Genomic DNA, 27,498 nt, shown 5'->3' with positions numbered 1-27,498 from the left:
TGAAGGAATGCCCTCACAGATTGCATACCACATGTCAGAAATTTATTACCATGCTCAGTGGCGTTATTTCACCCATTTTTCTGTAATATTTTCATTCTAAACTGAAGGAAGGGATATCACATTAAAACCTAGATCTTAGTCTGATGATGACTTGGCAACCTCCATTAATCCAAAGATCTGTGCTCCTTTTGTTACTCAAGGATCCTGAACAACAAATTCAAATTACCCAGTGTTCATTAAGCAATAATCCATGAGAAGCGCCGTGCTAGAGTCTGTGGGCAAAGAAAAAGATGAACCCATCTCAGAGGGTTTAGATGAACTAACATCCTAGGAGTTAGTTCTATACCCTGTTCACAGACGACTGAGGCCATCAATTCAAGGAATGGCCTCCTGGGGCCACAAGCTAAACCATTGTAAGTTTCTCATCCACAACATGGAGTGTGATCCAGGCCAGAGGGGAGATAAAATGGTCTCTAAGATCCTTTTCAGCATTAAAGTCTTAAGATTTCATGACTGGATCAGAGTTACACACCCACACAAGTTGCAGCAGAATGTTAAGTAGAACCCAACAGAGTGTCCTTTCTTCTTCTGATGTTCAGAGCAAAAACCTATCTCAAATTTAGGAGTATGTTTCTCTACGTGTGAGAGAGGAGCACAAGAGGAGAGGGAGAGAATGCTTGCAAGTGATTCCCTGAGTTTCCAATCTGGAGTTTCAGTATTTTTGACAAAGGGAAAAAGAAAATAAAACCAAAAAGCCCAGAGCCTGCTATAACCCTGTGTCTCAAGATTGAAGAGCCATTGAAGATTGACTCTTCATGGTGGCACGAGAGATACAGTTAGAAATACTGATGTTATGGATTCCTTCCTGCAAGTTCAGCACTATGCTGGGTGCTAAGGAAGTCAGAGAGCAAGGAAGGAAGGGAGGAAAGGAAATAGATATAGGAGAACAGGTCTGGTGGGGTGGGGAAGGGGGAGCGGTGGAATGAAGGCGTGGCCCCTGGCCAAGCAAGGAGCTTGTTTCACAGATTCTTTTTTTGCAATTAATTTTCACTTTTTGCAATTCAGTGTTTTCCATCTAAAGAAACTTCTGCTCAAAACACACCTTTTCAAAGCCGAAGTGTTTATTAAGTTGTGGAGAATCACAAATCGCGCAAAGAACTAATGATTGGTCTTAATATAGCATGTTTAAGAGGGACAAGTATAAGTGGGGAGAATGATACTTTTGGAATTACTACCTGTTATCCTCCAATTTCCGACTGATTGATTGTTGTTGCAACTACTTAAAAGGACCGCGTGACCATTCCGAATTCTTTCTCTAGTTAGATCAGTCTCTGAAATAACCTCCTCTGGTTTGAAATTTCATCCCCCAAGCCCCATCGTCCACATCATTCCTTGTCAGTGCAGGACCTGGCTTTATGTTTCAGAGAAGTTCACAGAAGCTACCCACTGAGAACTGTCTCAAATACCTATGCCAAATCCATCAGCCAGTTTGCTTTTGTTCCCATCCGCTTCTCCTCCTGTTACAGTGGAGGAAGTGGACCCACCTGCCATCAAGGTGAGTTCCACCTGTACTCTGGGTCCCCTCTATTCTGTCCTCCTGTAAACCTCCCTGAATGGGTGACTCCCTTTTTCTCTTGGATCTTCAGCCTCTTCCTCTCTGTGGCTGCTCAGTATCAGTATTCACAATGCTCTAAAGAAAAATAAAAGAAAGTTTTTCCTGAAGCCTGTATCCTCTTCCAGCTACAGCTCTTTCTGCATCTCAAAACAGTGATCTGCATCTTTCCCCACGCCTCTGTTCGCACCAGTCTGGCTTCTGCCCTAGCCACTCTACTGGCTTGCTCCTGCTAATGATCTCCGAGTTGTGAAATTCAAAGGACACTGGGGTCCATAAGACTTGACCTGTCTTCATCTTATTACTTTCTCCTTGAAAAATGGCTTTTCCTCCTCCCTCTCTGTTCCTCTTCCATCCCTTTGAGAGGCTATTTTCTTCCATCTGAATTTCACACACTAGATTCTTCTTAGCTTGGCCCTGGGTCCACTTGGCCTTTTAATCTACAGTCTTTCCCTAGTGATCTCATGCACTCCTGTAAACCAGGCTCTCTTCTCCACTTGTCTTCAGAATCTCAGAGCCATCTAACCGTCTGCCTAGCAGAGTGCCATTGTTCTATCCGCCTCAAACCTGCCCCTCCTCCAGCATCCCCCGTCTCAGTAGTCTCAGTAAATGTCACCTAATTGCTCCTGCTGGAAACGTGGGACTTGACACTTTGCCTCTTCTTTAGCTCTCATATTCAATTATCATGTCATATCAATTTTACCTCCAGAATATATATTGTACTGTCTCTTTCTGTGCTTCTCCACTGGCCACCTCACTGGCTATGGAAACAGCCCCCTAACTGCCCCCACCACGTCCACTCAGGCTCCTCTCTATCCCATTGTCCATATCACAGCCAGAATGAATTTTACCAAATGCAGATCTGAGTGTCTTGCTCCATAGCCTTAAATGCTTCAGAGGCTTCCCACTGTCCTTAGAAGAAAATGCAAAGTTCTTTACATGATCTTATGCAATCCTCCCTTTCCCTTCCGACCTCTTTCTCCTTACTGCCTGTTACCCTCCTCTGACCCATCCCTCTGTTGTACTGAGCTTCTCTCAGCAGCTTCATCGCAAAAGCTCCTTCCTGGCCATGTGCTGTTCTTTATCCCTGAAATTCTCTCCCCACCTCCACCCAACCATCCCTCCCCACCTCCATGCTTTGCCTTGGGCTTCAGATGAAATCCAACTTCCTCCAGGAATTTCTCTCATCTCCCCAAGTCCTCTTGACTAGATGTGCTCTCCCTGCTCTTTCCTATTTCCTCTACTCCATTATGTCAGCTACCACAATTGTAATTATGTAATTATCTGGATAATTTTGGGACGTAGCTTCCCCACCAGACTTTATACATCCCTGAACCTCCAACAGCTAGCATATATTCTAATACATAGAAAGTCTCAAAAATTTTTGTTGAATGAATGAAAGATGTACCTTCTCTTTTTCTTGCTCCCTTCTAAAATCTACTTCCCAGCCACTCAAAGTTTACCTTAGGTAGGTTTCCCGTCTTGTTAGGAAAAATCTGAATAAAATGCAGAAAAAATTTTGATTCTATTTTGATTCTAGTCTTAACCCATCCTCTTTGAGGCTGTATGCTCTCTGCTTTTTTCCTTTTCCTTTTTTCTTTTTTTTTTACATTATTTTTATTGTAGTCCATGATGAATTTTTAAAAATTTTTATTGGAATATAGTTGATTTACAATGTTGTGTTAGTTTCTGCTGTACAGCAAAGTGAATCAGTTATACATATACATATATCCACTCTTTTTTTTATTCTTTTCCCATTTAGGTCATCACGGAGTATTGAGTAGAGTCTCTGCTTTTTTTCTAAACTACAAAGAGGGACTAAGAGAACAATAAGTAATACAGGTGGAATTTAAAACCATGAGTCCACTGCATTGTTCTCACAGTGAATATGAAAGGGCTTTACTTCCATTTGTTTAAAGACTCAGTGGCTTACATGAGTCAGTACTAGCGCTCGTAATGGATACTTCACCAGGCTACATTTCTCTACAGTGGGTGCCCTTCATGAGTTCTGCTGGTCCATGTTTTCCTTTTCACAGATGTGGTACAGATTGAGAAGTTTATATGCAGTATTATAAATGTGAACTTTGATGTTATTCATCTTCTACTTTTTTAAGTTCTATTTTAAACATGTTTTTAGTTGTAGGTAACAGAAAGTATATCTCAATAACCTAGATGCATCTACCCATAGTGGAACATTGATATTTCTAGTTCTGATTCTCCTGGCTTTATGAGATTAATAACTCCAAAAATAAATACATGTATAAATGTGTTATCCTGATTTAAATTTTGCAGTAATGATGGATTTTTTCCCATAACCTCAGCTTTTTGTATCTAATAGTGTGTATGTACAGCAACATGATCAGAAGTACAGCCAATCATCATAGAACAAAGCAAAGCAAACTGGCCTACATGGAAATAGAATCTGAACTGTGGCTTCTGGAATACTGTGTTTCGAGCAAATCAGCTAACCACAAAAACATATAGACATAATTGATAGGAGGAAGACAAAGAATCATTCATTCATTCATTTGTTCATCTAGCCATATTTATGGAACTATAAGGCTGGCATTGTGTATTTAATAAATTAAAAATTTATATAAGTAGTTTTCTTTTGAAAATTAGCACCCTATTTGGGGCAAATCAAGTATGGAATCAATGTATGATTAAATCAAAGGAATAGTCAGCTATTGAGGAATGTCCAAGAAGAGCAATTTGAATCCACTAAGGTTTCAACACCTGTCAAAGGCAAGGTCAGACTTAGATGAAGGAGGCCCGTGCCTTCTTTTTGAGAGGCACGCACATTCACAAACATATTTCCCCCACCTTTTCTCCAATGCCCAAGCTATTCTTTAACAAGAAGGAGCCATTTCCTGACGTGCTTGAAGGGAATACTTAAGCCCAGAGGTAACATATCATCAATTCACATTTTGGTGCAAGAGACTAAAGTCAGAGTTTCTCCACTGACAAGACTTTGATACCAGAATGGGGGATGTACACACTGGACCTGGAACTTTAATAAGAGGTTGAGGCGAGCTCCATGGAATAAATGGGAACACACACACACACACACACACACACACACACACACACACACACACAGAGTAAGGCCTGGAGTGTTGAAAACATACCATGCCTTCTTGCCTACTTTGAGGCCATGCTTGGTATTGTCATGATAAGTTTACCAACTCAGGAGTCCTGCTGTTTCACCAGTATCCTGTTTACCAGCACTGAAGCTACTCAGACACCTTGGCTTTGCTGGTCTGACTTGCTCCAGACCAATGAAATCAGACCGTTCCATGCACTTTTTAGGTGACACTTTGAGCCGAAGTAACTTCTAAAATTGCAGCAATCCTGGGAAGGCTTAGAAGAAATCACATAAATCATTTGAATCTGGAAAGAGGATGGGGATGACAAATTTTAGTACAAAAGATTTGCAACAGGAGATGGGAAAGAGTTTTTAGAAACAATTGTTACAGCTATATATGTGACACGCTAGAATGCTATGAGGATAAAGAACTGGGAATATCTCAGCCATACCTGAAATCAAATGAATGGAAATTAAATGATAAAATAGGCCAAACAGAACTACAATAAAAATTTGTATGGCAGGGAAAGCTATTTTAAACTCAGTTCATGCTCCATGCATTGCTAGAGGTTTTCAGAACAGTGAAAATACCTACTTGCCCCAAATTCATTGAAATTGGTTGACTTCTACGAATATAATATACCCTCCCCAGGCCTGGGGTGTGAATTTTAGACATCTCTGAAAATAGGTTCATCAATGAGCATTTGATCTTGGACAAATAAATAAATAAGAAAAATTAATAAAACCTAGAACAGCTAACCTCTTTCTCTTCAGGGCACTGGCTGAAGTCTATTATTCTGATTACATCAGAGAGAAAATTCCAATTGCTTAGTGATTCTTTTAACCTCATGCTAATCAGTTTTCCTTCTAACTAGGTCTGTAAATAGGTGATGGAAAAGGACTAGGGCAAGTATAGAGAGTGCAAGTGAGGAAAACCAGAAATATTTGAAGCTAAAAATTCTCAATACGAGAAATAGAAGCAATTCCTCTTATGTGGCTACAGAAATTCTATAACGTAATTGACCTAGGTTCTCACTCAAGATCAGTTACTAACCCAGTGGTCCCTAACCTTGTTTTCACCCCAGAAGTGACTAAGGAATTCAACACACTTCCATCAATAAAAGTGGCTCAGGGGTTACAAGGGCAGAACTGTTCTATTCTTAAGGGTCTCTTGCCCCTGGAGGAGCGTGGGGTGCGTACATGGGAAAATCATTCCCTCCAGGAGATTTTGATTCCTCCCTTGGTGGGGCTGTCCCTTCCCCATTTTTTCCCCAATAATGTAACCTTTGTGCCTTAGTTTCTTCATCCATAAAATGAGAATGATATGTTCAAGTATCTGTAAATGTGTAAAGGGATATACAGAGAAAAGTTTTAATATCTTCCATTTGCCATTTTTATTTAATTTGTTAAATATAATACAACAGAACTAGGTATGTTGACTGTTCTAGTTAAGCTCTTGAGCACTTAGATTCTAAAGAGAATCTAAAAATAGCATTGATTAGAAGTAAATACGGTCTATTTAAAGGTCATTGTGACTCTGCTTCAGAGTATTGAGATTGTTTCTACCAAATATCTTTAAAGAGAGAAGAAAAGACACAGGAATGGTCTATATCAATTAATGGGCTGCACATCGTAATGTGTCATTTATTAAGCCCTAAGTATATGCAGGTATGCTGCTAAGAGCTTAACTTATTTAATCCCCCGTAACAGTCTTTTATTATTATTCCCATTTTGCAGAGATAAGACTGACATTTAAAGAAATTACATAGCATGCTCCATATTCCACAAAAAGTTAGTAAATTAGTATTTAAGCCTAAATTTTTATGATTGCAACGTTTTTCCTCTTAGCTACCACGCTAAGTTTATAGGGCTATCAGAAGTGATCAGGAGAAATCACAACTGGAAGAGAGTTGTAGAGAAGCACGTCATTCTTCCTAGCTGTGCTGCTTTTTTATTGTTTCACAAGATGAATGAAAAGAAACTATGTCAGGAATCTGAGTCTTGATAAAACTTAACAGAGGAGGAGGGGGATGTGATCACATTCCCAAATCGTTTGTTTTGTAATAATATAACTGAGGGAAACCTGTTCTTCTAATAGAGGACGATCACTGTTTCCAATTATAAGTTAAGTTATAAATAAAAACAGTAACTCACTGTTATGGTGTCCTACAGCTACCCAAGAAACTTTCCCCTCTGCCTAATTAAAATAAATCGATAATAAGTCACATGCTTTGTCCCTGAGACGGCCACATTTGTACTGAGAAAGGAACTGTTTAGAACAGAATTACAGTGAAAGCGATTTTGAAATTGGACCTTGTCACTAGGGGGCACTTAGGGATATAAAATCAGCATCACCAAAAGTACTTTCTGAAATAGAAAAATTACTGACATATGCCTTTTCAAGGGAGGAAAAAAAATACCTGATTAGAGACCTAAGAATTCAGGACATCTTCTGATGGACTATTTTCAGGTACCCCGTTGGTTAGAGAAGGAGCCTTTAAAGTGGGCACCGTTTTGAAGTCAGGAGTCCTATCTTGTCTCTCCCTCTGTGTTTCACCACTGGAAGTATGAATGTGATGTGAAAGGGGAAAATAAGAAGAAGAAGAAAGAAAGAAAAACCAGTGGGGACAAAATCTTCGTCTTCCTCAGCTCCTTTCACGGCTTCCTCTTGGTCCCTTTCCCACTGTCGGCATCCCTTTCTTTAACCTGCCCCTGAGGGCATTTGTCCCCCTCCCTCTGTGGCTCAGAGTTACTTCGTCTTCGTTTTTAAAGGCCTCCCTCTTTCATTTCACTTTTCCTCCCATTACGCCTGGCTTTGTTCTTCCGCTTTATTGTTCCTCTTTGTTTTCATTAGCTGTTAGACTGAGTTCCAGTTTTAGTTTTGTTCCTGTTATGTGGCTTATTTTATTTTTTCTCCTTTTTCAACACTCACATCCCTATTTCCTTAAGAAATCCATAAAATGTGTTTCCAGTATCTGTTTTACCTAAATGTGATGGTAATAGAGAACATGTTATCTGGTGCCAAAGGAGAATCGTTTCTCAAACCGATCAAGTAAATGAGGAGAAACATAAGAGCGAAAAACCACATTCTTACATGCTAGTCTCTCACAGGACAAAAACAAGCAGAAAAACCTTTTCATGGTGTGTGTACAAGGCTAAAACCATAGATGGAAGAATGAAAGTGTGGCCGAAAAAGAGCTTGGTTTGGTCCACATGTCACCGAACAACCAGTTTAATTGATTTTCTTTTCCAAACTCACCATTCTTTTGCTTGGCATGTGAGGAAGTTGTAAACTATACTAAATCATGGAGTCTGTATTTAGAGGATTTGGATATCTCAGCAACACCTTAGAGAAAAGATGGGAGACCTTCAATTGCCCTTAATGTGAAGGGAAAAAAAATCTTTCTATTTTATGCACCCTGTCTGTGGAAATTACCCTGCAGTTATAATTAAGAAAATAATTGCAAGCACAGTTTACCAGGTCCATGCCCATCATTTCGTCCTGTAAATTGAAACACTTCACCCACCGACCTAGTCTGTGAGCTTTGGGCTAACCTCCCATGAGCGGTAGATCTAGTTCTTCTTGAATAATGAAATGGTGGTCTGGGACTGGGAATCATGTATTTGGTTCCTTGCTCCCCTGACTCACCATGTGGTCACAAGAAAGTCTACACATCATCAATTTTTCTGGTAGGAAAATGATTAGTGTAATTGTTATGCAGATTACTCTAGAGCTTTGACTTCACTCAGCCACTTGTGGCATCCAGCCCTGCCCTCAACCTTTAAATAAACTTTTTATTCAGATCAACAAAAACTGTTGCTTCAGATGCCAGTATTCATAAGATTATTATTTCAAAATTCTTTTAAGATACGATCATGTTTTCACGTATTTCAAGTCAAATCAAGTCATAAGACATCCATCCAGTTAGTCAACCCCCATGGTTGAGTTATAATAAATAGATAAATTAATTTTAATTTCAGTTTTTGACTTAGGAAAAGATTTTTATTTTTCTACATTTTTGCCATTTGTCTTCTCCTACACAGCCCTACTCCACTGACTTCACTTCACATTTTATATATTTATTTACACAGTCATTAATGTTGTGCAATTCCTTAACACTTCTCCTTAGGAAGATAGAACATTTGCTTTTCTTAATCACTGTAATCTGTTGCATTTCTATATCACATACACTTCCCGGCTTCTAAAAAGACCAAGATGTTCCATGAGTTCAAAGAGCTCAGTGTTTGTAGGAGGGGCCTATAAACAGATTATCCTAGTGCAGGACACTGTAACGTGCTATAATATATACAACAGCAGGAGCCAACAGTGTATTCAGTGGAGTGGTGATGTTCTCAGGAGATAGATGACCTCCAAGGAAGATTTTTTGAAAGTCTGTAAGGACAGTTTTTTGTTGTCACAGAAATTGGAGGTCACTGGCATTTAGTCGATAGGAACCGGTACTGCTAGACACCTATTCTATGCACAGGTCAATTCTGCCCAACAAGAAACTGACCCCAGTTATGCATGGCTTTCTGAAATCCCAGTGGACATCCTTGCAGTTAAAAAATATGTTTATCATTAGGTGGTCCTAGACCCTTCCTGTCTCTGAGATATAAACACAAAGAAATCATTGCTATCTTAAGAGACACTAAATTTTCCGGGGAAGTCAGTACCTCATAAACCAAGGGAAAACTCTTTTTTATTTTGTTCAGAACTTGACCAAAAATTATTCCTCTGAAAAATTATGTCACCAACTGCTGATTTGGACATCAGAAATACTAACACATAGTCTGTGTAAAAATAGGATTTACACAACATTCGACAGAAAGGGGTTACTAATCTTAATATAAAGAGCTTTTTAAATCAATGAGAGTTGAAAATGAACTGGTTTATGGAATGGATAACATTAAATGTTGATACCCAGTTTTATATAAAACACAGCAAAAATGTTCAATAACAATGTATGTATAAAGGTATAATGTATAACAATATACAGTATACAAGGGAGTACATATGTAAAGTATAATTTCATAGTGATTTGTAGTATTATTATTTGACAATCACACATTTTTATATGTGTATGTTTGTATGTCACTCTACTATATTTAACTGCCTACTTCCTTCCGTTGGATCATAAGTGAGTTTCAAATATATTCACAGGAACCAATACAGGTGCCTGACAGAAAGTAGGCATTCAAAAAATGTTTGTTAAATGAATAGATTCTTATGAAATATAATTACTCCTCTGTTTACTCTTATCCCTTTGAACTAGAGAGGGGAAATATTTTACCGGATCAGATGCATATCTAAATTATAAATCTCTACTTTCAGTATATTTTTCTCTATTTAGAAACTTCTAATGGAAGGTGACAGACAAACTGGAAACTTGGCATTTAGACTGGTATCTTGTGTGCCATAAGTAAATAAACAAAAAAGCAAATACAGTCAAAGGAAATAAATTGATTAAATTTAACTTTCCCAAAATTTACATCAAAATTATACTCGCCAACACTTTAAAAAATATAGTAGAGAAACTCATTATTTAAGGAAATCTCTTGTCTAAAATAGTGGTTTTTCACAGTAGTTTGGAGTCTTGAGTTCCTCGGAGCCTTCTCGGCATTGAGCCGGCGTTCTCTCTGGACTCCACCTCTTGTTTCAACAAGAGCAATTCTGCTTTTATTTATATTATGTTCTGGGCTTCCACATAGACTCTTAATGGAATAAAAAGTTCAATGACATTAAATAAATAATCAAACAAATATGAAAAACATAGGTGTCAAAAATAATCCACTAGTCACGTGCACACACACATCATCACCTCCTGTATTATCTGTTCTGTATCCTACTCATTCTTCAAAAAGCCAATTTATAAATCTACTTCCTCTGTAAAGTCTTGCCAGTTCCCCCAGTGGGTTAGTTACTTCAGTCTCAATGTCTTCTTATATTATCTCTTCACATGACTTTGTATCCTTTCCAGGCAGTGATATCCAAAGTGGGTGGCTAGTACCTCAAGGGGTATGCACCATAATATATTAGGGAAGAAAATATTAGAACTTCCATTTATACTATTTAAAATCTTTTTAATTCTCTGTTTTGGGGTGGAGTAAATTTTATGAAATGAAAATATTCTACCACAGTGGTAGATGATAGATAGGTGATAGATGATGATAGAGATAGATAGATAGAACAAATAAATGAATAAATGATGGGGAAAGTTTAGTGCTACACAATGAAAAAGGTTTTAAGATCACTTCTCTAGGCTTTGGACTCCTATGATAGGGTTTCTTCATCCTGGTGTCTTCAGGTTAAATATCGCTTGCTCAATAAATTAACTTTGAAAGAATAGTTGAATTATTTTGGATATTCTACCTTTGAGTTCTCTGAAAGTAAAACATGCCTGGACTAAAATTTTGAAAAGTCCCTTCATAAGTGAACACCTCTGCCACAAAACACATCATGTTTTTCTCAAAAGACTCCCCCATGACTACAGTTTTTTCTGCTGAAGTTGCCAAAGCCCAGCAAATCCACACTTCCGTGTGTGGAAACTGAGAGCATAGCAGATGTGGTTAGACAATTTAGAAGTCTGGATGAATCTAGAGAGTACGGTTAGATCGATACATGACTTTGGAAATGGGGTGGGAGGTGAAGATGGGAAAGGGGGTGTCGGTAGTGTGATCCATCAAGCATGGGGGGTAGGAGGGAGGTGGAAGGTGTCATTCTGAATTTACTTCCCAAAATCAACAAAGACAGCCTGGATCTCTGTGTTTGCAATCATATTATTACCAAGTTACGTGAGTCCACCCTCATTTCATTACGCTATTCTCTTGTATATGGGGTTCTTTTCTCCCCTATTTTAACTGATGTATTTTTTAACCTGCCACTAAATAATTAGCTTTACGTCATTACACACTGTTCTTACTTAACATCTGAGTATCCAATTAATTATATGTATTTTGAATTTCTATTGTAATTTTATCAATAGACTTCCCTAAATATTTAGATAACGATTATTACTACTAACTCTGTGATATTTTATAAATTATAATACTTATAAAAACCCTGAAAGGCAGGTAGTTTTTATCCCTTTGGTTAAAATGTAGGATGTTAAAGAGAAAAATACAGCTTTCTCAAGATACAGAAAATGATATACTATAATGAAATCCTTTCATTTTCTCTAACTTCCAATGTTTTCTTTACATAAACCCTTAAAATTTTTTTTGTTTAAATTTAAAATTAAATATTGAGTTTGATCTTATAAAATGTTTAATTACTTTTGGAAATGTACTTTATGAGACCCAGAAAACTCAGTTTCAACGATATGGAATAAAAATCTAATATCATGCTTGGAACACAATTTTTGAGAGCACAATGCATCACTGGTGGTATTTCCTTTGGAAAATGAATTATTGTATTATGGGCTAAATCCTGCCAGAATTGATTTTGAAAATCCAAAGTGGAATATTTTGGATCTATAGTTTCATATGAAGTGAACAAGCAAATAGTATTTTTATCCTTTTAAAAAACAGATAAAATGGTTTCAATAAAGTGTGATACTCATATTTATTACCTACTCTGTGTCTCTGAACCATAAATCTGATGGCTGTATCTGAAGTGTAAGCAAACCCTGTTCTGCATAAATGAAGTCTAAGCATTTTCAAAGCTTGTTGCACAATCTCATTATTGTGATCAGTTATTGCTTTTCTTCTCAAGAAAAGGGTTGTCCATCCTAATTTAGTAGTGAAGAACTGATTTTTATTATGTCCTCCCAGGTGAAAAGTAGCTCCAATTCTTTCAAATGGAATGACAGCCAGATTGACTTATGGAGGGGCTGGGGCTGGGGAGTAGCCAGAACCTGCAGCTACCCAGAGAAAACCCCAGTGGTGCTGTGGGCAGTGCACCCCGTCCCCTTAGGGAAAGAGCATGGCCTAAAAAGTTCTCCCTGTACATTGCCACATGATAATCAGGAATTTCCAGCAGTTACAGGAAATGCTTTCCCATTTGATATGAATGAAGAAGAAGACTAATACCTAATCGTCTCTCTGGATTTCTTTATTCAGGCCTATTTTGTTCTATAGTGCTTCACTTTGCTTCGCTTCACAGATATTTTGTTTCTTACACGTTGAAGGTTTGTGGCAACCCAGTGGTCGAGCAAGTCTGTGGGACATCATTTTTCCAAACAACGTTGCTCATTTCGTGTGCCTGATTCACATTTTTGGAATTCCAGCAATATTTCAAACTTTTTCATTATTATTAAATTTCTTATGGTGATCGCGGTCAGTGATCTTTGATGTTACTATTTTAATTGTTATGGGGCGCCGTGAACTGCAGCCATATAAGACAGTGAACTTAATGGGTAAATGTGTGTGTTCTGATTGTTCCACTGACCGGCCGTTCCCCTGTCTCTCTTCCTCCCCTTGGGCCTCTCTGTTCTCTGAAACACAACAACATTGAAATTAGGCCCATTAATAAACCTACAGTGGCCTCTAAGTGTTCAAGTGAACAGAAGAGTCGCACTTTATTTTTATTTTTTTTGCGGTACGCGGGCCTCTCACTGTTGTGGCCTCTCCCGTTGCGGAGCACAGGCCCTTTATCAGCAGGCGGATTCTCAACCACTGCGCCACCAGGGAAGCCCAAGAGTCGCACTTTAAATCAGATCTCTCACTTTAAATCAAAAGCTAGAAATGATTAAGCTTAGCGAGGAAGGCATTTCAAACGCCAAGACAGGCTGAAAGCTAGGCCTCTTGCACCAGTTAGCCAAGTTGCTATCGCAAAGGAGAAGTTCTTGAAGGAAATTAAAAGTACTACTCCCATGAACTCACAAATGATAAGAAATCAGAATAGTCATATTGCTGATATGGAGAAAGTTTGAGTGGTCTGGATAGAAGATCAAACCAGCCACAACATTCCCTTCAGCCAAAGCCTAATCCAGAGCAAGGCTCCACTCTCTTCAATTCTGTGAAGGCTGAGGGAGGTGAGGAAGCTGCAGAAAGAGTTTGAAAGAAAAGTTTGAAGCTAGCAGAGGTTAGTTTATGAGATTTAAGAAGAAAATAGCCATCTCCATCACATCAAAGTGCAAGATAAAGCAGCCAATGCTGATGTAGAAGCTCCAGCAAGTTACCTAGTTTACAGCATGGTTTACTGAATATTTTAAGCCCACTGTTGAGACCTAATCACTCAGAAAAAAAGATTCCTTACTGCTCATTGACAGTGCACTTGGTCACCCCAGAGCTCTGATAGAGACGAACGAGATTAATGTTCTTTTCATGCCTGCTAACACAACATCCATCCTGCAGCCAGTAGTTCAAGGAATCATTTTGACTTTCAAGTCTTATTATTTAAGAAATACATTTTGTAAGAGTATAGCTGCCATAGATAGTGATTCCTCTGATGGATCTGGGCAAAGTGAATTGAAAACCTGCTGGAAAGGATTCACCATTCTAGTTGCCATTAAGACCATTTGTGACTCATGGGAAAAGGACAAAATAGCAGCGTTAACAAGAATTTGGAGAAAGTTGATTCCAGCTCTCATGGGTGACTTTGAGGGGTTCAGGACTTCAGCGGAGGAAGTAACTTCAGATACGGTAGAAATAACAAGAGAACTAGAATTAGAAGTGGAGCCTGAAGATGTGACTGAATTGCTGCAATCTCAGGCTAAAGCTTTAATGGATGAAGAGTTACTTCTTAGGTATGAGCAAAGAAAGTGGCTTCTTGAGGTGGAGTCTACTCCTGGTGAAGATTCTGTTGAAATGACAGCAAAAGCTTTAGAATATTACACAAACGTAGCCGATAAAGCAGTGGCAGAGTTTGACAGGGTTGACTCCAATTTTGATAGAAGTTCTGATGTGGGTAAAATGCTTTCAAGTAGCACTGCCTGCTGCAGAGAAATCATTCGTGAAAGGAAGAGCCAATCAATTCATCAAACTTCACTGTTATCTTAAGAAATCGCAGCATCCACCCCAGCCTTTAGCAACCACCACCTGACCAGTCAGCAGCCATCAGCATCCAGGCAAGACCCTCCACCAGCAAATACATTACAACTCACTGAAGGCTCAGATGATGGTGGGCATTTTTTTTAGCAATACACAATTTTTTAAATTAAATCCTTCCTTGGATGTCTGAGTGACCCAATAAAAAAAAAATTAAGGTATGTACGTTGTTTTGTTAGACATGATGATATTACACTTAGTAGACTACAGTATAGTATCAATAGAACTTTTATATGCACTGGGAAACCAAAAAAATTTGGGTGACTGATTTTACTGTGATATTCACTTTATTACCATGGTCTGGAACTGAACCCACAATATCTCCAAGGTATGCTTGTACTCTCATTTCTTTACTTTCATCTTTTATTTTCTTTTTTCCCCTTGTCCGTTGGTTAGTTATCCAAATATATTTTTTTTAATATCTGTTTTGCGCTAGCTCAGTGTTAGAGCCTGAGGTTGCAGAGACAGGGAATCTATTCTCTCAGAAGGAAGACAGATATGGAGACCAGTAAGCAGGACCCAGTGGTACAGGTGACACAATAAAGGTCTGAGCAGGGTGCCATGAGGGCAGGATGGAGGGAGAAGCAAGGCACACTTTGGAGATCTGGGCCAGCTTCCTGCAGGTCACCCTTACGCTGCACCGTGAAAGATAAGAAGCTGCTCTTCACGTCAGACTCAGGTTTGGCCCTGAAGCAACAACTGCTCTGGCCGTGGCTACTAGTGCTGGTGATACAGCTGCTCCTGACGATGACAGAATTAAACATATAGTTATGAAATAACCAGCCACCTAGGATGGAAATTTAAAATAAAAATAATGCCCTTTTAATTCCATAATTCAAGACTGCATTCGATAGTTTGTGCCCATGTCCTTTGTGGGAAAATTAATGGCAGAAAGTGTGTGTACTGGACCTTTCCAGGCCTTGACCAGAGGCCTGTGACACAAATTCCTATCAGGTCAGAAAAATAATGGTTGGGCCTTGTCTCACAGATAGTAACATAGTAAAGTGGTAATGTGCTAATATAAAGGGAAAACAAAATAATTAGCAGTTGGAGATTAATTTTCAGTGCTGTTGTACGGCTGACTGCTGGAATGGCCCGCGGGCTACAGAATGACAGCCATCGTGATCTTTTCCTCATCAAAAGTTTCCAACTCGGTTTGCAGGAACCGTTTCCCATAGAATCACAGCTACACTCTAATGGTACAAGTCAATGGGACAATCCCTTACATGTAGCTTAGCTGGAAACCTTCCCTGGTGTAGAGATGTATCTCTATTATATAGTGGTTCCCCCTCTAACTTGATGCCATGGGATCAATTTAAATGAGATTATTGTCATAATAAGTAAACAAACCCTCACAGATGGTTTAGAAAGATGGAATGCATTATAACTACTGTGCTTTGTAATAGATGATATTGGAACATTTTGGTTTTATAGCTGAAGACTAGACTTTCTCAACTTAGAATTTTGTTTGTAGTTATATTGTGGAGAGCTACTTACTTTAGGAAAATTTCTTTGACCCCTCTGTGTGATTGCTAACATTTATTGAGCAATGGCTGTGTGGTTGGGTCCTAAGTACCCTACAACCCTGCCAGTAAAGTCTGCTATTATTCCCTTTTAGAGACAAAAAAAGTGACGCACACAGAATTAAACAACTTGTCCACTTAGCCAACAAGCTGTAAAGCAAAATTGGAACTCAGGTGGTCAGAATTCAAGACCCATGCAATGATATCATTTTGCTAAGAAGTTTAAAATACTTTTAAAAAAATACTGTATACTTCTCTGACAGTTGGGGGACATTTGTTTAATGATACAAAGGATTATTGTTGATAACAGAAAAATATGGCCCAAATCAACTGATTTTCTATTGTTTTTCTCTAATAAGCAGCATAAAGTCAAATTAAGAGATTAGGTATAGTTTATACACCTATATGTACACATAGATATAACGTCTGACATTAGATTGTACACACGTATGCACACAGGTATGTCCTCACACACTACCCACACACGCACACTGTAAAGGAACAAGAGACACTTAGACAGAAATCCAAGGCTGTCCTTTGACTTGAGTTGATATCCTTGAGTCTGTCTAGGACATTATTGATTGGACTGCCCAGTCTCTAACATCTTTGGGGGCAGTAATTAAACCTCCTCCCTTTCAGCTTCTCTAGCCCATGGAGTTTGGTCCTGTCCTTTTTCCAATATTGCTTCCATAACTCTAACCAATAATTATAAAAGAATTGATGAAGAACAGACCTTTCCTCTCTTTCACTTCCTGTGTCCAGAGCCCTCTGATAAAAGGTTGTTGCTGGCTAAGAGTCGCGTTTACAGCGTATAAGTGATGAGAGCATAAGCACAAAGTACAAGGGTGTATGGACTGTTCACCATGAACTGTCTCTTAGGGCTGCCACCCAGGCCTGCCCACAGCATCCTGCATGGACAGGGCTTGTGAGCATAACAGGATGCATTGCTGCACAAAGCATGCTGGGACTCAAGTTGGGTCAGACCCAGTCCTTGCTGACAAGATATGTAAGCAGAGCCCAGAGAATCTGGCTTTATCCCCAGATGGGCATTGCATATTAACTATATAATTTCTTATTATTAAAACTATTAAAAACTAGGTCTTTGATAATTCTTGGATGTTTTTAAGTTCTTTCTTTAAAAGGAAACTGAAATTTCAACTGAAATAAAGGAAACACCACCTCAACTAAATAATTATAGAACTAAAATTAAATGCAGTTAAGGTACACACTAGACTGTTTTCATTTAATAATAGGAAGACAGAGCAAAGCAGGGTCTTCCTTATGTTAAAAACTGTAGCATAGACCCAGCTTAGATTTTTAATCTCAATTTAAAGTTTTTGATAAAAACGGTCTGAAGTAGATTTTTTTAAACACTTGCTCATTTTTCATGTATCTATGAGCTACAGCTTCAGAAGGGAATTTTTGTCTGATGTTTGTAGGCTGAACTTGTATTAGTTATCTATTCCTAATTACCAAATTATTAATTAGCTGTTAATAATTATGAACAAATTACCCTAACATTTAGCAGCTGATAACAACAGACATTTATTGTTTCACAGTTTCTGTGGGTCAGGAATCAAGTCAGAGCTTAGCTAGAGAGTTTTAGCTTGGGGTTTCCCGTAAGGCTATGTCATCCGAAGGCTTGCTACTTCCAAACTCACTCATGTGAACAGGCCTCACAAGATACAAGATCTGCTTCCAAGCTCTGTCACAAGGACATCTCCACAGGACTGCCTCAGGACATGGCAACTGACTCCCCCCAGAAGTGAGCAATCCAAGAGAGAGTGCCCAGGATGCAAGCCACAGCCCTTTTATAACCTAAAATTTTTTTTTTTCCCTCCCTCCCACCCTCCCTATCCCACCCCTCTCATGGTCACAAAGCACAGAGGTGATCTCCCTGTGCTATGCGGCAGCTTCCCACTAGCTATCTAATTTACATTTGGTAGTGCATATATGTCCCTGCCACTCTCTCACTTCACCACAGCTTACCCTTCCCCCTCCCGAGTCCTGTCAATTTTGAGCTACATGAGATAGTTTGGATAGGCTAGTTGTTGGGGACCCTCTCCTAGGTTCATACATTTATGTTGATGGACAGTTAGGTTGCTTCCATGTCCTGGCTATTGTAAATAGAGCTGCAATGAACATTTTGGTACATGACTCTTTTTGAATTATGTACAACCTAAAATTTAAAGTGGTATCCCAACACTTCTGCCATATACTATTCGTAAGAAGGGAATCCATAAATCCAGTCCACATTTGAGGGGAGTGAGATTACACAAGGGCATGAGTACCAAGAGGAAGGGACCATGGAGAGCCATTTTGGAGACTGCCTGGTATAGTTGTTTATCAGAAACCAGAAGAGAAAAGGGATTGAGAAAAGGAGATTAAGAAAAGGGATTGAGAAAATATATCTCTCAACTGTCTCTCTCTCTCTCTCTCTTTCACACACACACACACACACACACACACACACACACACACACACGCATACACACAAAGCATTTGACTGATCACAGCTGTTAAAAATTAGGATATTTTAGTGCTCAGAATTGTAAGAGAAAATAATTTTCTAGCATTATTTTTTTAATTATGCATTAACACGTAAATTTTTTTTCTGAAGACTAGTGGCTGTGGACTGAATTGTGGCCTCCCAAAATTCATATGTTCAAGTCCTAACATCCAGTCCTTTAGAATGTGACTGTCTTTGGAGATAGGGTCTTTAAAGTTAGGTGATTAGGTTGAAATGAAGTCGTAGGGCAGGCCTTAATCCCTCTGACTGGTGTCCTTATAAGAAGAGGAAATTTGGACACAGAGAGACACCAGATATACACGGACATAGAAGAAAAACTCCGTGAAGACAAAGAGAGAAGACGACCATCCACAAGACAATAAGAGATACCTCAAATGAAATCAACCCTGTGACACCTTGATCTCAGACTTGTAGCCCCCAGAACTGTGAGGAAATAAATTTCTGTTGTTTAAGCTACCCAGTCTGTGGCATTTTGTCGTGGCATCCCTAGCAAACTAAAACATCTAGTTGTTTTACAACCAGAATCCCTCCATGCACTCTGGATTTCACAGTTTCTCATTGGCCTTGTATAGAACAAAGTGAATATTCTATTTTATTTTCTTTTAGTTTCCCCTAGACATAGTTCTAACCCTTATATTTTTAGGAGTGTTGGAAATTTTCCAAAGAACACAGATAAATTAACTTAATCTTTATCTTTCTATTTCTCTCTCTTTAGTTTTTCTCCTTTTACTCATTTATCGTATTGTTTCCTCATTTGTCTTTGCCTCATCTTTACTAAGACAATATTAAACTGCCTCTATCGTGGCTTGGTAGTAATACTTATGGCTTGATAGGAATCTTGGCACTGTGGTGATGGCATAAAAATTCAGAGATGATGAACATTTTTTGGATCCTTTTGCTATTTTTTATTGGACAGCCATTGGTACAAGGATACTAACACCATTCGTTATCCACCTTTATTTCTAGACTTAAAAGTTATGACTTTTCCCAAGAGAATAAAATTTAAAGTTTACATTCTCTTTAATGTCTATGATTTTTCTATTTAGTGGGAAAGGCATATGCTCAGCTTTGTTCAATACTAACTACCATAGAGTTTTCCAAGGTGGTTATACAAATTACACTCCTCCCTTAATGTATGAGATTCCTTTTGTCCAATATCCTCATCAACACTTGACATTTTCTGCTTTTTTATTTTAGCCATACTGGTGAGCGTGTGTATAGAATTTTTATTTCCCTGATGACTGATGAAGTTGAATAGCTTTTCGTGTTTTGGGTCATTTGATAATCCTCTTTTATAAAGTGCCCTTTCTAGTCCTTTCCCATTTTTCTGAGTGGTTGATTTTTATCTTATTGATTTGTAGGAGTTCTGTATAATTTGTTTGTCAGATACATGTATTGCAAATGTCTCCTTATTAGTGGATTTTCTTTTTACTTTATTAGTGATGTTCTTAATTTTAATATAGCTGAGTTTATCATATTTTTCTTTTATGGTTGGTTCTTTTGTGCCCCGTTTCAGAAACTGTTGCTTGCTCCAAGTTCATGAAGATATTACCCAATGTTTTGTTCTAAAAGCTTTATTGTTTCCCATTCTTAGTTCCACGATTTGTCTGGAATCAATTTTTTATTGATGTGAAGCAGGGGTCAAGATAGGAGTAACCAATTGCTGCAGCATAATTAATTGAAAGGACCATTGTTTCTGGGCTGGCACTTTTTGAGCATTGATTATGCTGTGGGCACTATGCAAGTTGATACTTCATTTTATCCTCACAAAATCCCTGTAAGACAGATGTTGCCTTACTTTATAGATGAGTAAATGTGCAATTAGATGAATTAAATAAATTTCCCAAATGTTCATGGCTAGTAAGATATGAATCTGGGTTGTTTTTTTTTTTTTTTTTTTTTCCGGTACGCGGGCTTCTCTCTGTTGTGGCCTCTCCCATTGCGGAACACAGGCTCCGGACGCGCAGGCTCAGGCATGTGGGATCTTCCCGGACCGGGGCACGAACCCGTGTCCCCTGCATCGGCAGGCGGACTCTCAACCACTGTGCCACCAGGGAAGCCCTGAATCTGGGTTTTGATCTCAGGTCTTTTGATTTCAAAGCCTTGCTTAAGTCACTGTCATCAGAAGGAATAATTATGTTTTGTTAGTGAAAACCAAAACAGTGAATGGATTGGGAACCACTATGAAAGAAGAACCATTGACCATAGAAAACAACAGGCCCTTGATTAACACCTCGCACATAGCAGGACTTAGTAACTATTCACTGCATTGCAAAAGACATCCACTTTGGCATAACTACGAAGCTTTGTAATTCTATGCATATATGTATGTATATATACATGTGCATATGTATGTACATGTATACGTGTGTGTATATGCATGTGTACGCATACGTGTATGTATATAGGTATGCGTGTCTATATATGTATTATATATATACATATGTATATCTATAGTTTTTTATATATAGGGCATATATGATTTTTATATACAAAATTTTTTGTGATTTGTTCCTATTTTCTGTGGCAGTGGTTTTCAAAGCATGATTTCCTCAATCCAATAACATCAACATCACCTGGGAACTAGTTAGAAATACAAATTCTTGGGCCCCATGTAAGACTTACTAAATCAAAAATTCTGAGGGTGGAACCCAGAAAACAACAGTGTGTTAACAGGTTCTTCGGGTCACAAAATTTGAAGCACACCACTAGTCTAGGGCCTATACTTTCTCCAGTCACACTCCACTACAGAAGTTTCCTCTAATCTGCCATGCTTGGCCGTACCTCCAGGTGGGTGCCTCTGCCTGGATGCCCGTCATGATTGGTAGCCTGGCTGATGCCTCCTCCGGACTCAGCTCCTCTCTCCTTACACATACACACACACACAGGGGCCCAGATTCAGTCTATCAGTCACTCTTCTTGTCACACTGCTTTGTCATTGTCTGTCTGCTTGCCTGTGTCTGCCACTCGTCTGGGAAGAGCTTAAGGCCAGAGACTTTGAATTCCCAGAGGGTGGCATATAGTAGGAGTTCAATATAATTTTTTGAGTAAATTAATAGCATTTAATTTTACTCTTGAAGGACTAGTATGTGGAAGGGAATTCTATAATTTTTGAGTAAATCAAGGTATATTTGAAGGACTCTCTTGTGGAAAAGGAATCATAAAACAAGGTACAGGGAATAGAGACTTCAAGGAGACAAGGAGCACTGAGGGACCTGTCACAGAGGTGTTCAAGAAAAGACGGGAAAATCTCAAGGACTCTGCAACCCCTCTCCCCTTTGGCCTTCTAAACTGTGAGCTCCTTAAAGCCAATGATAGCATCCCATCCCCTATCCATCCCCAGTCCCCAGCAGGGGCTGGTACAGTGCCTGGCACACAATGAATTCACCATAAGTGAATGAATGAATGAATGGATGAATGAATGAATGAACGAACAAGTTACTTAATGGCATGTGTGGGGTTTTCTTGTCGCTACTGTTTTGTGTACTTGAATGTTTTTTGTTGGAGAGACATCTATAGTTCTACATCATCCAGTTGGCTAAGTATGCAAAATTTTAGGAGCACCAGTAAAGCACAGGGGTGAAAAAGTGACAGATATTTAGCTTTGATAAATTTATCCAACTTTTTGTAATCAGAAATGTTTTAAGAAAACATTTTAACTACAGCATCCATATGTGTTTTGTGTTTTTTGGCTTCTTCCTCTCTTTTTCTTTATTATATATGGATGACGAAACCAGGAAATGAGGCACCATAATCTTTTCAATGCTTAGAGGCTCTGAATCTAGCCCCTGGGCAGAGGCCAGACCATGAAAAGCCTTGTGGGTCTTGTTTACTCTGTGTAGGAGTTTGTACTTTATCTTGAAGGCAGCTGTAAGCCATTGAATGATGTTAAGGAGAGAAAATAACATAATAGATTTGTTTTTCTAAAGGTCACTCTGACTGCTGTGTGGAGGATTGATTGGGAAGCAGGAAGGGGAGGATGGAGACTGCAGTACAGAAGACCAGTTCAAAGAAATGTTGAAACCAATCAAGAGAGAGTTGAGAACTTGCATTAGGGCTGTGACAGGATGGAGGGGAAAGGGACTGGCTTCAACAGATACTGAGTACTGTTGGCTCAGCCCACTGAATTTGCTGACAAAGATAAGGGGCTTGTCAAAAATTATTAGAGTTGGCTTTCAATGTAATAGTAATAATTAAATTGTCAGACCTCCGCTTCTACTGGATCTTCCGAGGTTATGTCATGGAAGCCTTTGTTAATTACAAAGCACTGAACACATACAATGTGGGGTAATTACCCACAGAAATCATACCTCCCAATCCATGTGCCAGAGGCAAGCACTGAGAGTCTGAACATGAGTTCATGTTTACTGGTGCTCACCAGCAGGATTGTACATGTATTCCTGCACAATGAGTTTACTGTTCACTCTCAAGTGCTCATTACAATGGAAATTAGTAACACTTGAAAGATTGATGTCGCTCTGCTCTAAACGTGCCGCTTAGCAAATACTTGGCTACAGCCCAGTAAGTCAGCAATTCACATGCTGATTAATGCCAGACATGAGCGGCTATTTTTTTGTGAATGGAGTGAAGAAGGGTACCTCACCGTGAAGAATATACATCATATCTGCATGGGTCACAAGCAAGATATTGTTTATAAGTCAGCATTTAGACGTGAAGGACTTGGCCTGGTTTTGCATATTTATGTTTCTAGCCCTGTAAAAAGGAGCATTTAGCTTCTTCTCACCGATACTTTTTTTTCCAAAACCAAAACCTTTTATTTATTTATATATTTATTTATTTTTGCAGCTTGGTCTTGAGGAAAACTATTCTTTCTTTTTCTAATTTTATTGAAGTACAGTTGATTTACAATATCATATATTTCTGCTGTATAGCAAAGTGACTGTCATACATATATAAATTCTTTTTTATATTCTTTTTCATTATGGTTTATCACAGGATATTGACTATAGTTCCCTGTGCTATACAGGAGGACCTTGTTGTTTATGCATCCTATATATCATAGTTTGCATCTGCTAATTCCAAACTCCCAATCCTTCCCTCCCCCTAAACCAAAAGCTTTTATTTAACATATAAAATTCAATCTGCAACCAATTCTAATTTCCCAATCCACTTCTTAATTTGGGAAACTAGAAAAAAATGCAGTATTCCAACTCAGCTCTGAGAGTACGTGTAAAAATGAAGGAAAAAGGGGCCTCCTGGCCTTAATCTGTTTCCATCAACAGCACAGAATTCTCCTTACATATTTAAGGATCATTTTTATATAGATGACGATTGATCAACATGTTGAAGAAAGACAAAAAAACGTGAAAGCGGGCTTCCCTGGTGGCGCAGTGGTTGAGAATCTGCCTGCCAATGCAGGCGACGCGGGTTCGCGACCCGGTCCGGGAAGATCCCACGTGCCGCGGAGCGGCTGGGCCCGTGAGCCACAATTACTGAGCCTGCGCGTCTGGAGCCTGTGCTCCGCAACAAGAGAGGCCGCGATAGTGAGAGGCCCGCGCACCGCGATGAAGAGTGGCCCCCGCACCGCGAGGAAGACTGGCCCCCGCTTGCCACAACTAGAGAAAGCCCTCGCACAGAAACAAAGACCCAACACAGCCAAAAATAAATAAATTAATTTTTTTTAAAAAAGTGAAAGGCACTCCCTATATTCTTTAAGATCCCTTCATTTTATGTATCCTTTCTGCGCTGGGATTTAAGACATAGAATATTCAGGCTTCTGTTTGGGCCAATGGGTCGCTACGAGATAATGCTATAGCTTCTTTCATACCACTTTGCTCGTTTTCTGCCCTTGGTAAAATATCCGTTATTAACTGTTATAAATTATAAGACCTTTTTTTCTTCTCAAAAAAAGTGTGGACTTTCTTTTTTTTAACAGATTTGGAACTGATAAGGCTGCTTGCCTGCCTTAGGCAGTTCTACCAATAATTGAATCTGCATGCTGAAGTAGTAAACCCTCGGAATGTTTAGGGAAGGAAGTCTGATGTATGAAACGGAGTAAAGGCAGGTTGATGGAGAAGGGAAAATTCACTATTGTGAAACTTCCTGACTCCACTGTGTGAACTGTTGAATAACCAGACATTATAGTCTGTATTGAACATTAGTTCTGTCAAGATTTCCCGAGTGAGGAATTCCATTAATTCTGTATCTCTCTGGCCTTCACCTTATGTTTGGTACATAATAATCATCGCCATTATTAACTTTATTCATGGATTGATTTTATTATATAGTTGGATTAAACACTAGCTCCTTGCAGTCAACAAGAATGTATTGAGAACTGAGGATTATAAAAATTAGTAAAACTTGCCTTTTTCCCTCAAAAAGCTTATAGTCGTGTCTGGAAGAAAGAGGAGTAAGTACATAATTGCAATAAAGCATCGTAAATCTATGGTGGAGGGTTATATAGAAGTACAGAGAAGGCATACCTAAGCTTGACAGGTCAAAGCGGTAGGGAAACAGAGGTTTCCTGGAGGAAGAAACATCTGTGCTGTCTTAATGGAGTCTTAGTGGATGCTAGGATAGAGGCTGGAAATGGTGAAAATAGATGCAACCTCTTCAAAAGTAATTGGACGATACATGTCGAGTCCAAAAAATGTTTAGACCTAAAATTTACATTCTTTGAGTCTTTAGTTTTAAAAAAATCTGAAATAGAAAAACAATTATATTTAAGAATGTCAATTACTTAGTTATTTGTAGTAACAGTATTGAAACCAGCAACAGAGGAACTTTAAAGGAAATTATAGTTTATCCACTAAAGGACTATAGAGCAGACATTCATGATTTTTGCCAAGAATTTATTTCGACATTCGACCGTTTATTCTACAAATATTTATGGAACAGCCTATGCCAGGCACTGATCTAGGCTCTGTGTATACAAAGTCAAATAGACATGTTTTCTACTTGAAGAAGCTCATGGTAAACTGGGGAATACAGATGACTGAATTAACTTACAGGAAGGAGATGGTCTGGTCTCCATTGGTGGCCTAAACATGTTATTAGAATGTAACTGAGACCCACGTAAATCAAACTAGCTGGACATGTTAACAACAGTGTCCTACTGTATAGCACAGGGAACTATATTCAATATCCAGTGATAAACCATAATGAAAAGAATATGAAAAAAAAGAATATGAAAAAGAATGTATATATATATATGTATGTATAACTGAATCACTTTGCTGTACAGCAGAAATTAACACATTGTAAATCAACTATACTTCAATAAAATAAATTAAAAAAAAAAAAAAACTAGCCAGACATGTTAAGCTGCCTAAAGGGGATGGTGCAGGGCTTGAGTTTTGAAAGACAAGAGGGGAGAAAGGAAATGGAAACATAGAAAATTTCTTCTTTTATAATGTTAGGTGGGAAATAAAAGCAGACTATAACATTGGATGTGCAGTTTGACCACAGCTATATAAAACCAACCAACCAAAAAAATTATATGCATAGGAAAAGAGAACAAGAGAGACAGCAAAGAAATAGAGTGTTAGTCGTGGTTGTCTAAGGACAGTGGTACTATGGGTGATATTTTTCTCACTTCCCCCTTTTTGTCTTTCTCAAGTATCCTATTATGAACATATTGCTTTTATAATGAAAGAAAAAGATGCAAGAGGTTGTCATCAGAAGGATAAAGGGCACAAAGTGTACATATTTTACGGGAGAACTGTTCATGGTCAAACTCTCACAACAAAACAGGATGGCCACATGTCCAGGACACAATTTCACGGGATGACATTCTCAAGGATAAAAGACCCTTCTGTTCCCTGACGTACCGGCCCATTCTTAAAAAAATCAAAATACAAAAAAAATACACAAGCATAGGGTGTGTTACATAAGCCACCAAGAAAATTCTTACCCTCTCTTGAATTCCCTTCTTTATAGAGAACCCACATTGCTTAGCACTGAGCCAGGAACTGAATCTGCCATTTACTAAATGCATTAGTACCTTAAATTTGCATAACACTGTAAAATTTATGAGGCATTTTCATAGTTTTTTCTTTTTATTTCTCCACAGCCCTGTGTGGTAGATAGGACTGGTATTATCTTTCTTATTTTACAGTTGAAGAAAGGAAGACTTAGATGAAGTTTCTTGCCTCCGGTTACAAGGCTGGTAACTGTTGGAAGCAACACTGGAACGCAGATTTCTTTCTGAACATTGTGTTTGTTCCTGGGTCACAAATACCAAATGGTAGACAACTCTCTCTTCAACTAAAAAAAGCAAACCAACATTCGTGAGGGCAGACAAGGTGGTTTATTTTTAACTTATGTGTGTGCTAGTGTCTAGAAGGGTTCTAGCACACGATAGATGTTCCATACATTTTTGTTGGGGAGAAGAACAAAAGGATTATTAATACTCTGATTTAATACTTAATAAACATACAGTTCCTAAATAAATCATCTGAATAGATATTGTCCTTAAAGAATCTACTCTGAAGTGCAAGGAAGCAAAAAAAAAAAAAAAAAAAAAAATTTATGTTAACACAAAAAAAATCAGAAAAAGGGGAATGGAAGAGGGGTTGGTTAGAAAGAGTGAAAAGGAAATATTTGAGACAAAGAGATTCCTAATTAAATAAAGCAGAATAATTTATTATTAATTTCTGCTTTAAATCTGAGAAAAATAAATTGATATTCCACATTAAGCATCAATTTTTACTGAAAAAAAAAGCATGGGAGAAGAGAGTGTCTTTCAGAATCATCAAAGTATGTCTTATTTCTAACGCACCCACATACCTGCTCTCCTTCT

At 38.5% G+C, this 27,498-nt stretch overlaps 1 protein-coding gene across 1 annotated transcript in view; it reads left to right on the top strand.

Annotated features, from left to right (window-relative positions):
• The window catches only part of CHST9 (carbohydrate sulfotransferase 9), a 201,066-nt gene that overhangs the window by 116,483 nt on the left and 57,085 nt on the right, over window positions 1-27,498 (top strand). The window contains exon 4 of the mRNA XM_024120989.1: window positions 6,619-6,621. Coding sequence (XP_023976757.1) covers window positions 6,619-6,621 — 3 coding nt within the window. The remainder of the gene's footprint in view (window positions 1-6,618; window positions 6,622-27,498) is intronic.

This window comes from Physeter macrocephalus, chromosome 19 (genome assembly GCF_002837175.3).
Source record: "Physeter macrocephalus isolate SW-GA chromosome 19, ASM283717v5, whole genome shotgun sequence".
In the NCBI taxonomy this organism is placed as follows: domain Eukaryota; kingdom Metazoa; phylum Chordata; class Mammalia; order Artiodactyla; family Physeteridae; genus Physeter; species Physeter macrocephalus.
This window is presented reverse-complemented; position numbering and strand designations above follow the sequence as displayed.